This window comes from Terrapene carolina, unplaced genomic scaffold (assembly GCF_002925995.2).
Source record: "Terrapene carolina triunguis isolate 2854851 unplaced genomic scaffold, T_m_triunguis-2.0 Scaffold193, whole genome shotgun sequence".
Classification (NCBI taxonomy): Eukaryota; Metazoa; Chordata; order Testudines; family Emydidae; genus Terrapene; species Terrapene triunguis.
Window position 1 is genome coordinate 4,576,557 of NW_020664544.1, and position 11,444 is coordinate 4,588,000.

At 63.3% G+C, this 11,444-nt stretch overlaps 1 protein-coding gene across 7 annotated transcripts in view; it reads right to left on the reverse strand.

Moving 5' to 3' along the window:
• The window catches only part of ARHGAP23 (Rho GTPase activating protein 23), a 98,009-nt gene that overhangs the window by 17,824 nt on the left and 68,741 nt on the right, over positions 1-11,444 (reverse strand). For 6 of the 7 annotated variants that reach the window (XM_026654681.2, XM_026654679.2, XM_026654678.2 and 3 more), the window contains 6 exons: positions 9,395-11,012; positions 6,166-6,321; positions 4,724-4,835; positions 3,695-3,752; positions 2,428-2,565; positions 243-542 (listed from right to left, as the gene is read on the reverse strand). In XM_026654681.2, the coding sequence (XP_026510466.1) occupies positions 243-542; positions 2,428-2,565; positions 3,695-3,752; positions 4,724-4,835; positions 6,166-6,321; positions 9,395-11,012 (2,382 nt within the window). The remainder of the gene's footprint in view (positions 1-242; positions 543-2,427; positions 2,566-3,694; positions 3,753-4,723; positions 4,836-6,165; positions 6,322-9,394; positions 11,013-11,444) is intronic. The other variant, XM_026654680.2, reaches the window with a different exon arrangement.

An 11,444-nucleotide genomic window follows, 5' to 3' on the forward strand; every position in this document is an offset into this window, starting at 1 on the left:
GCTGGGACTTGGAGTCCCAGTGCACCAAGATGGCATGCTGGGACTTGAAGTCCCTATAAGCTGGTCCTCCATCCAGAAGAGGGCAACTGCGGGCCATCTCCACTGGCCACGCTTGGACCAGCCCTGCCCTGGAAGGAGCAGCAGAAGGCAAACAGCTGGAGAGAACCAAAGTGGTTAGTGCCGGGGCGTCTGCGGAGAGCCAGGGGCCTGGAGGGAGCCAGGAGCCCCATGCTGGCTCTCACCTCGCCCTCGGCCTTGCTGTTCTCCCTGACGACTTTGATCCAGGCCAGCATGTCGTCCCGATCCTCTGCCTGAAAGAGATATTCACAGAAGTCAGCGGTCGTCAGCCGGAAGACGTGCTTCCTCTTGGTCTCGCTGTAGGAAATGTCCACCAGGCACGCTCGGATGCTGATCGGCTGCTCCTCCTCACCTTGGGGCGGCGCGTAGGTCACGGCCTCCCGCCTGTCCTTGCACAGGTAAAGGGAGTGTGCGCGAAGAACGGCGAAGACGCGCTTCCACTGCCGGATGCCCCCGCCAACTTTCTGCAGAGGGAGAGGATGGGCAATGAGCGCTGGCCGGGAGAGAGCCGGTCTAGCCCCCCGGGTACGGCTGCCCACCTCGATATGGGGCAGCGCCACCTGGCATTGACATGAGCACCCGTTCAAGGCGCTGCCACACAGCCGAGACACAGGGAAAACTTAGGCCTGGGGCAGAGCCGGTTGGCTATGCCCACGGCAACGCGACCTGGGCGTGCACACCCAGCTGAGATGCAGGGACTCGGGGCAAAGCCCCCAGCCTCAATCCAGGCCCAGAGCCTCAGCCCAGGAAATGCCACCCAGCCTTGACCCCGACACAGACCAGGGGCACTGCTGGCAAAACTCGACCCGAGCAGCTCACGCCCCGTCTGTGCATTCGGCCAGGCAGACGGCAGATCCCCACAGAGCCGAGACACTGAAAACGTGTAGCCCCCTTTTCCAGCGTGTTCCTTCCAGCTCTGACCCATGGATTTCACCCGGGGGCCCAGAGAGAAGGACCCCCGCTGCCTTCTGGTAGTAATCACCCCATTGTAATCACAGCAAAGCCCACCCGGGGCTGACAGCAGGGGATCCTGCAGGGCTCCAACAGGGAATGCTGACCCGGGGGCTTTGATTGTAACGAGGGAAATCATGTTCCCCAATCAGAGGGTCAAACCCACCCCCACCGACCTGGAACTGCCCTATGACCCCATGACCCCTGCCCCTCCGAGGCATGATCTACTCCCCGCGTTTCGCTCTCAATCCACCCACACCAACCCCCTGCCCTGGGAAGTGAACCCCTCTTGGGTGGTGAGAGGGGAAGGCCTCCATTCAAACCCCTTCACCTACGGGATGCTCCCAAGCCCTGCTCCCGTCCCCTACTCCAGCCTCGCCCCCGGGAGACCCCGCAGAGCTGCTTGTCCGGCAGCCGCTGGCGTCTGACTCAGAAGGGCCAGGATTCCCCGTGCCCTGGGGGATGCTCGGAGACAGCGGGATGGCCCCACCCTCCATTGGGTCTCCCCCGGGGCACCCACCCGCCCCGTCCCAGCCCTGCTCTCTCTCATCCGACCCACCACCACAGCCCTTGGAGTGTGTGTGGACCTGGCCAGGTGCGATTGCTGCACAGTGCAGATGTCTGGTGTCTGCCGCCCGCAGGGTGCTGGCATTGGCGTGACTGGCAGGGGTGGAAGTGCAGCCACTGGAAACCACTGCCTTCCTTGCACTGGCCAACCCCCTCTCCCCCCCCAGCTGCCCTCACCTTCTGGCCAGGCCAAATGCCCCTTGCCAGAAGAATGGGGCTCCCTGCCCAGGCTTGAGGGAAGGCCCCTGATTGACTAGAGTTCCTGCACGTGCCATCAATGGAATCTGATTGGCCAGAGATCCCTGCGTACGCCCAAGGACAAGCCCGTGTCTGGGGCATCATTTGTGAGTATGAGACTTCCTCCACCCGGTTAAATTCCAGCGGCTGTTCTCCTTCTCGCACTCCTGGGCTAGCACATGGGCCGGCAGGGTGCTTGGCAGAAGGGAGACTCTCCTGGGACCCCCTGGAAGGCAGGACTCCTGGGTTCTATTCCTTGCTGTGTGAGAGGGTGTGACCTAGTGGTTAGAGCAGGAGCTACTGGGAGGCAGGACTCCTGGGTTCTATTCCCAGTTCTGCTGCTGTCTCCCTGTGGGACGCTAGCCAATCGCTTCACCGTTCGGTGCCTCAGTTTCCAGTAACAATACCAGCCTTAACAAGGGTGTTCGGAGGCTCGGTTCATTCATGTTTGTTAAGTGCTTTGAGATCCTCAGGCGGAGAAGGGGATCACATGACACATCACATAAACATCTCCAAAGAGAGGCTCTTCTCCTCCATACAAGCATGCCCAGCACTTCCCCCCTGGCCTGGGCTTCCTGCGCAGTAAACACGTACCTTCCCCTTTTTGGTGAGGATCTGTTTGTAGTGGAGCCAGCCCTCTTTCCTCACGTCACTGAAAGTCACGTCCGAGAGGTCGGAGGTCGAGTGCCTCTTTGATCTCGTGTCTTCAGACATTCCGAGGCTGTCCAGAGACTGCAGCGGGAGAGGCAAACGGAGAGATGAGTGTATGGTCCTCCCGGGTACTGCGCTCACACCTGGCATCCAGAGGCAGCCAGGCACGCATGGTGCTGGGGGAGGCACCTCTCCAGCTCTGGCGCGCTACCCCCTCATTCACCCCACGGGGCATTACAGGCAGTGGTTTCCCATTGGGGAGAGGAGAGCCAGGCCTCCCAGCTCGATCAGGCCCAGCACCGTGATGACTATACACACACCAGGCAACTCTCAGGTTTTGTCTCCACCAGGATTTCAGCCGCCTCAATGCAAATCCCTCGTGTAGACAGAGTTTCCACGGGGGTAGCAAAACTGACTCGCTCTGGCTTGAAGTCAGGCTGGCGCTGATGCAAGTCATGCTGCGCCGGTGTCAGTTGCATCTACATGAGGGGTTTAAACCAATGAGCCAAACCTGGGGGCTGAAATCCCAGGCGAGATAAGGCCGTGCAGCTCCCACTGATGCAACCGTGAGCCTGTGGGGCAGCAGGTGCCCCACTGCCCTACACCTCTAAGGCCTCAGAGCGGGCGTCAATATCCGAGCGGAATCGATGTGCACTGGAGCGAAGGGCTCTGCAAGGTGCAGGGAAATGCAGCGCATGGTCCAGCCTGCGTCTCTGAGCGTTAGAGGAGGCAGAACCCACCAGGCCAAACTCTCTGCTGGCGGAAGCAGGGAGAGCTCCCCTGACGCCAGTGCTGTTTGGCCCGTTTTACGCCAGCCCGTCCAGTTGATCCCGGGCGTCACCTACTTTAAGCTGATCAGTGCAAATTGTTGTTCACTGATTCCTCTGGGCCATGCGGGGGCGATGCACAAACCTGCCGTTTCCCACCGGAGGCACCGGGTGCAAGAAGCTGGGCCTGTACTGTGCTAGCCGGAGGCCGTCCGAGCCTCAGGAGGGACTCGGGATAGCACAGTGGTGGGCGGGGAAGAAACGCCCAGCGGTCTCAGGCAGAGCAGCCACCCAATATGAGGCTCTGGCTCCCCTCACGCAAACCAGGCCCCTGGTGGGTGGCATCCACACGGCTGGGGGTGCATGGTACCGGCGCGGCCTTGGTGGGCATCGTTACAGCAGCAGGCAGAACCCCCGCCCCCTTCTTCACTGCGAACACCTACCCCGTCCGTGAAGAAACTCCTCAGCATGCGCAGACTCGGCACCCGGCTTGGCATCCTCCTGCAAGGAAAGCAGCCGCCCGTGAGCCCGAGGCGTTCCCGAGCACCAGGGCGTTTCAAGGACAGTCCCCACTGGCTCCAGCCCCTTCTTGTGGCTGCAGGAGTCACTGGCTCCTTGCGGGCTGTGGAGAAGGCTCCGGCCTGGGGCGCAGGAGACCTGGGTTCGAGCTCTGGCTCTGATGGAAGACAGGGGCAATTGGGGCTCCACCGATGCAAACCACACTCTTGTGTGAGCTGGGCGTTAATCTGCCGCCAGGAGACCCGCGAGGGCAGCAGCAAACGGAGGGGGTGGTTTGCATCGGTCACACACCATGCTTCGGCTGAGCTGCTCCAGGACGGGCAGCGTGGCCGAGCGAGAGGAACACAGGGGTACGTGGGCCCAAGTGCTAATCCCAGCTCTGCTACTTACTCACTGCGGGACCTTGGCGGAGTCACTTAGGGCCTGATTTTCAGAAGTGCCCTCTCACATCTCTCAGGCCATGAATGCAAAGGCTGGCTTAGGGTTTGTCTGCGTGGGGAGGCTACCGTGAAATCAGCTAGGGGGTGAACTGAGCAAGGCCACAGCGATAACCCACCAGCTCCCCTAGGGACAAGCCTCAGGCCAGGCAGGGAACAACAATAAACTTTGGAAAGTTAGTTGTGAAACAGCACAAAGGATTCTGGGGTAGGGAGTACCGTGGAGCACTCCTGCTCTCTCTCACACACAGTATCTAGCCGCACGTCTTTTGTGGCTCAGACCAGCTCTGTGACCCACCCCCTGCCCTCATGGGTCACACTCCCGGCCCGTCAAATCCAAGACTGGCCAATAGTTGCACTTCAGGAGGCACTGAACTCTGTGATCCTATAATGCACAGCAGCTGGAGATCACACCCTGACGTGTGCAGCTGTGAGGCCAGGTCGGGACTACCCCGAGAAGGGAAGAAGCCGTTGTTTGGCTGGCATGCAATGGGGTGGGGAAGGGGTCACCCCTACCTTAGGATCTTCCCCTCGTCACGAAATGTGTTCAGACCATCGTCACACGACTTGGAGCGCTCCGTTGTAATGGCCAGGAGGTAGGAGGATCGGCGGCTGGCTTTGATGCTGCCTGAAAGGGAAAGGAGAGAGAAAGGGGCAATCAGTAAACACAGGAAGAGCCAGTTCACAAGGCAGTCGGTGCTTTACCAGTCTCGGGAATGGATTAGCTTGTCACGGTACTAAGGACTGGGGATCAGGACTCCTGGGTTCTATTCCCATCTCTGGGAGGAAACGTGCCTAATGGTTAGAACTCGGGGATTGGCAGTCAGGGCTCAGGGGTCCTGGCTCTGCCACGGTTTTGCTGTATGACTTCAAGCAAGTCATTTAACCTCTCTGTGCATCAGCTCCTCCATCTGTAATATGTGCGAGCAAGCCAGGAATGCGGGGAGACAACGTACGCCATGTCCCAGCATGCAGCAGGACCCCAGCAGGGCCCATAGCTTTGCGCCTGTCCTGCTTTGTGGTTCAGGCCGATGGTTAGTAATGAGCCGAGCTGGGATGTGGAGAGCGCACCAGGGCCAACAACGCAGGGCGTGGGAAAGATCCTCAGCTCTGGTGCCTGGAGAGGAGCTGGCCACAGAGTGCTGAACCGGAGCCGGCACAGCCTGGCCCTCCTGCAGCTCGGTCCATGAACGCGCTCAGGGTCTGAGCTTCCTCTCACTCACACAGGCGTCAATCCGGAGTCACTCCAATGGAGCCGCACTGGTTTGACGCTCAGGGCCTGACTCGGTTCTCCCACTGAAGCTGGCTGATCGTTGTTTAGGGAAGCCCACCGGTTCCAGTCTCCTGCCGGGAGGGGGGCAATCGGGATGCAGGGGCAGGAACCCAGGGGTGGTGGTGCGCGAGGGGACAGATAATCTGCAGACATGCAGCGGGCTCCTCCAGGGAGCGATTTACTGGAGCCCTGAGAATTCCCCTTGTGGCTGGCACACACTCACTCCCTGCTGCTTGATTTACGTAGCCCATTTCCCCTCATCAGGCCAAGGGGTCCCCTTGGGGCAAGGCCCTTTCCTCCCTGGCTCGTCTGGCCCAGCTCCCCTCAGCAGGGCCAGGATCATCCCCTACAGCAGATTGTCAGGTGCTTTGCATACACCTCATTTCCCGGGACATAAGTGATGGGAATCCCACCCCCTTCCCTGGGGAGGCTGCACCACGGCCCAGCAGGACCCGGAGGGCTTCCCCCCCATGTTCACCCTGCGTTTCCCTTCCCGAGTTTCCTCCGCCGACTCCTCACGACGTCCCCCCTCTGGAAGTTGGGGCCGTTCCCTACTTCTCGCTCGTTCTGCACTCTGGCTCCTGGCTGCTCCAGGCACAGGCCGCTCTCTGCCCACTGCCTGGGACCTGGTCAGCGGCTGCCCCCCCAGGGGGTCCCTGCCCCAGCGGGAGGGGCGGGTACTTACTGCAGTCCTGGGAGTAATGGCGGCTGACGGCGAAGGTGAAGGTGGGTGAGGAGGGGCTGCCGGTGATGGCGGGGGCAGAGTTCACGGCGCTGGAAACGACGGAGGAGGCAGGGATGTGCTTTGCCTTCAGGTCGATGCTGGGGCTCGTCGGCTCGTCTGGAAGAGTGGGCGCACCGTGAACCAATGGAACCGCGGGGGGACCGAAGAGAGCAGCTAGCCAGCCAGAGACCCACGCGGGAAAGGCTGGGGTCTCCCGCCCAGCGCCTCCCACCGGGAGACCCTCCCCCAGCCCTACGGCAGCAGTCCCCGGAGCGCCTCCTGCTGCGAGGCTGGGATCTCCGCAGTCTGTGCTCCGCCAGCGCCCCCTGCAGCGAGCAGCCCAGGACCAGAGCACCAGGGAACCCCTGGCTTCCAGACCCTCTGCCAGGGCCCTTCCCTGTGGGGGCAGCGCCAGTGCCCAGTGCAGGCTCGGCAGCGGGCACCCAAAAGGCCGTCCCCAACCCCCTCTTTATCCCTCCCAGGAAGGAACAGCCCAGCGGATCAAGAAAGTCAGTGAGCAGCCCCTACCCCTCCAAACCTAGGGCTGCCTCCCCAAGCAAACCGGTCATCCCCCATGGCCGCCAATGCCAGAGAAAGCAGCCCTGCCCTCCATCTCCGAGGAGCCCTGAGAGCTGCAGGCCAGGGGAGCGCTCGCTGGGGCTGAGGCACGGAGCCCAGGCGGCAGCGTCCGTGCCGGGGGGGCACCGATATCCCGTCACGGAGGTGCCGCCAGGGCTTGATGCCATGTTCTAGGTACGCACAGCTGCTCTTCGCTGGAGCGGGGCAGGGGGATGGGAACTAGCGGGAGAGGTTGCATGCGGAATGAGGCGGGGGGAGAGGGCCCTGCCTCGATGCACCTGCTCCGCTGCCAACAAGGCGGGCTGTGTGCGCCGGGGCAGCCCCGTGCCGCTGCTTCCCCCAGGCAAGGTGGCCAGGGGAACAAAGGCGGGCCGGGCCGGGCCGGGTGCACTAACAATAGCCAGGCTTGTGAGGAATGCGTGGAGAACAACGGTCCCACAGTGCCAGGCTGGGCACGTCGCGGGCAGCAGAGTAAGGCTTCCATTGTGCCGTGGTCTCTCCCGGGTACGAGGAGACGGCATGTGCCAGGGAGAAAGGCCACGACGGGGCCCAGCGAGCGGAAAGAGGCTGACAGGGCCAGAGCTGCCCATCCTCGGGGTCTCACTGGGAACCCCAGGCAGGTTTCATCTCAGCCCCCCAGGAAAGCCTGGGGACGAGGCGGCTGCAGGGCAGGCAGAGGAGAATCAACCCCTTTCCCCGGGGCCTGTGCTCAGGAGAGACCAGCTGCTGGGCTGGCATGGAGACCTCAGTCACCCCGCGAGCAGCTGGGCCTGCCCAGCTCAGGAGACACACCAAGGCGGCAGGGTCGGCAGGTTCCCTGGAGTCTCTACCTCCCCCCTGTCCTGAAACCCCCGAGCGGCCGTGTCTGGTCTGGCTGCAGCTGGACCAGCGTCGGGGAAACGGCACGGTCAGCAGCAGGGAAAGGGGGGTACCAGGCAAGTTGGAGCCCCCGTACTGTGACCTCCCAGGGGGCAGCAAGGGACCAGGCAGCCACCGCTGCCATGGGGGATGGTGCCTCCCCAGGGAGCCCAGCAGCCCCTCGTCCCCCAGGGCTGGTGGCCCCAAAGTCAGGCCGCGGAGCTGGTCTCTGGTCTTCTCCCTTCTGGTGCCTGTTGGCTGGGGGAGTTCCCGGGCACTGAGCGCATGGGACACCGGCAGGCTTTGTCAAGACTCTGCCAAGCCCAGGCTGGAGAGACGTACTCCTGGGAAGCCGGGCCTGCCCTGGTGAGCCGGAGGCCAGCGCTGGGCGGGCGGGGACGGCTGCAGCAACCTCGCTAACCACATCCCTGCCCTGTCCAGGGGGGTGGAGATCCTGTGACCAGCCCCCTCCCGGTGCAGCGCAGAGGAATCGGATGGCACAGGAGACCAGAAACAGGAGACGAAGCCTTTGGCCTCTGGTTAGCTAGTCTGAATCTAGCACAGCCAGACAGCGAAGTGTGTTGCGGGGGCTCAGCCCAGGTCCGCGGCACCCGGAGAGGCAGGACTCTCCCTGTTGGGGGCAGTGCCCGTCCCCTGCCTCTCTGGCAGCCAGCTGATGGAATTCAGCCTCAGGGGTTGCCAGGCAGGCACCTTTCGCCGACAGCAAATAAGGCCAGATCCTACCAAGCCCCTGCAAGCAGCTCCGCCTGCAGGGCTCTGGGGAGAGGGGTGCTCGCGGGTGTGCCGAGTCTAACAGCGAGTGGAAGGGGCAATGGAACGATCAGAGGCTGTCTTGATGGGCTGTTCGGCCGTCCAAGGCTGGCGTCCAGCTTTAAGGCAGGTTAGGGGACGGTCCCGGCCTCCCCGCTGTGCAAAGGGACAACGGCAGTCACGGGATCCCAGTGGCCAGGTCCCTTGGCCAGAAAGCTCCTTCGTGGGCGTCCCTGCCCCTTCCGCCACTGGCCGGATTGGGGACCCCTTCTCCCTACCCCAAGCTGGAGGCTTCCTCCCCACGCCCCCCTGGGCTTTGCTGCCTGCAAGGACAAGCTCTGCTTTGGGCCTGACCTGACTGTCTGGATGACCACAGTGGGCTACCACAAGACCAGGGCAATGGCCCACCCGGCCCCCTGCCACCCTTCTTCACCCCCTTCTTTCCACCCCGATGTCTCTGGTCCTTTGCTCTCCTGATCTCCGGGACCACCTAGCACATCCATGGTGGGTTGGCAAGAAGAGACCCGTGGCTGCCTGCTACTCCCCCAGCTGCTGCCGTGAATGTGCGTCTCCAAACCAGACACACTCATCCAAGCAGGCGGCTGCACCTGGCTTCAGCCTACAGTCGGATCTGCCTGTGCACCAGCTGCCGGCTTGGCTGATGCCCCAGGGATCGAACCAGGGACCTTTGGGGCGAAAGACAGGAAGGGCTACAGCTTGAGCTAAAGAGCCAGGACTCTGTCGGCGGGGCTTTAACAGGCCTGTACCCTCTGCGGATCAGACCCAGCGGGGACACGTCATTACCAGCGGGTGACGCCTGCTCCGCAGCATTCATTACCCTGCAACCGAGGCTGCGTCCCGCCCCGAGGGGATCCCTGGGGCTGGGCTTTCGGAGGCGAGATGCTCCCTGGCTCGATACGCAGCTGTGAGACCCCCACAAACACACCCCAGTGCCTGGCATGCCCAAACACTGCCCCCTCACCTATAAATGGAATGGATGCCAGGGAATCCTCTGGCACTGCCAATGGTGCCACCCTCCGGGCGGGCCGCTCCGTCGGTGGCTTGTCCCCTTTGCCGCTCAGCGGCGGGTCACAAATGTCCGTTTCCTTCATGTGGTCGGGGAAGATGAAGTTCATCTGCCTGGCGGGGGCCGGCGCCTTGCGGCCCGTGGGGGGCTTCTGCCTGAGGACCACCTCCTCTTTCCTCTCCTCCGCCTCGGGCCGAGGCAGAGGCGGCTGGAGAGACCTGGCACCGCTGTCTTGGCTGGGGGTTCTTTGGTCCTTGGGAATCTCGGGCCCACTGCCCGGCGGGGGCTCCGGGCCAGGGGGGGCGGCAGCTGGCAGTGACGGGGACCTGTCCGGGTAAGGTGCTGGTTGGGTTCCTTGCCTTTGCGATATATTGAACACTGGAAGGCCACCAAAGATAGGGTCCCTGAAGGAGAGTGCGTGGAGTAGGCCAGTCCTGCGCTGAAAGGAGGGGCTGTAGCTTCTATACCCAATGTACCCCGAGTCGTCGACGCTCTGCAGGTTGGGCTGGGAAGGGTGTTTCTGCACGTGGGCGGGGGGAGGCTCTCTAGAGGAGCAGGAGGGGGCGTACGAACTTGTCTGGCTAGGCTGAGCTCGGGCAACTTGCCCGGGGCCCGGCCTATAGAACTTCTCCGGCAGCCACGTGCACTTGTCCAAGCGGGGCGAGACCAGGGCGCTCTGCTCCAGCGCCTCCATGGAGCGCCCGTACCTCCCCAGGGAGTTGTCGGACCGGGCCCGGTAGCCCCAGCTGTCGTGGCTGGGCTGGAGCAAGGTGTCTTGCGAGGCACTGTGGGGCCAGCCTCTGGAGGCCGGGGTGTCTCCCAGGCGGTCCTGAGAGACGCTGCGGTACCGGGGTGGCATGGCGTACCTCCGCTCTTCCGAGGTGCTCCGGCGTGGCACCTGGCTGGACAGCCAGTTGGAGAGCGCCTGCTGGCACTCCAGCCGGCTGACGGCCTTGGGGCCGCCCAGATACTCCCAGGAGGGACGGCCCGGGCCGCCAGGCCCCATGCTAACATCCCGGCCATCCTTGAAACCGCAGTGAGTCCGATGGTCTGGGAGGTGCCTGGGGACCCCGTAGCAGGCCTGGCTGGCCATGGAGGAAGCAGTCGGGACACCGTACCTCTCTGGCAAGGAAGAAGCAAGGGGACCTGCAAAGCTGGTGTTGGAGACGCGCGAGAAGGAGCCGGGGGCTGGGACCGGCCTTGCGACGGGCATCCTGGGCCTCGGCTGGGTCATTCCATACTGGATCTCTTCTGTGCGGTGGGCCGGGCTGGAATGGGTGCTGCCGATCTCCCGAGCGGCGTCGCTTCTGGCCTCGTTCCACGTGCTGGGCATGGAGCTGCCGAGCGCCGCGCTGTTCAAGGGGGAAGATGGGCCTGAAGGAGCAGGCCGGTAGGATCTGCCGTCCGCCTGCTGTCCCTGCAAAGGCTCGGCTACCATCACCTCCCGGCTGGGAGCCCTGGACTGGAACGGGTAGGTCTTCCGTGGGTAACAGACGGGAGGTGGCTCCGGGATGCTCTGGGCTCCCCCGGAGTAGGGTTCATTGCCCTTCAAGTAGGCATCCTGAGAATAGGCCTGGAAAGAAGAGAGAGGAGAGGAGTCAGGGGCGGCCGGTGGCCTGGCACCACCAGGCATCCTCCCAACGCCCGTCCCAGGCCCGCCACCCCATCAACACGGCCCGGGTTCCTGGGAGCCGACCAATAAACTCGATGGGATGGGATGGGGGTAACACCAGGACAGTGGCACAGCTGAGCCAGGGCTGGCTCCAAGTTTTTTGCCGCCCCAAGCAAAAAAATTATCCCGCGTCCCCCCAGCTCCGCCCCAACTCCGCCCCTTCCCCGCCCCATTCCAACTCCTTCCCCAAATCCTCGGCCCCGCCTCCTCCCCCGGGCATGCCGCATTTCCCCTCCTACCCCTCCCTCCCAGGCTTGCCTGGGAGGGCGGGGGGAGAAGCGGAGCGGCGGCGCTCGGGGGAGGAGGCGGAGGTGAGCTGGGGGGGGGGGGGGG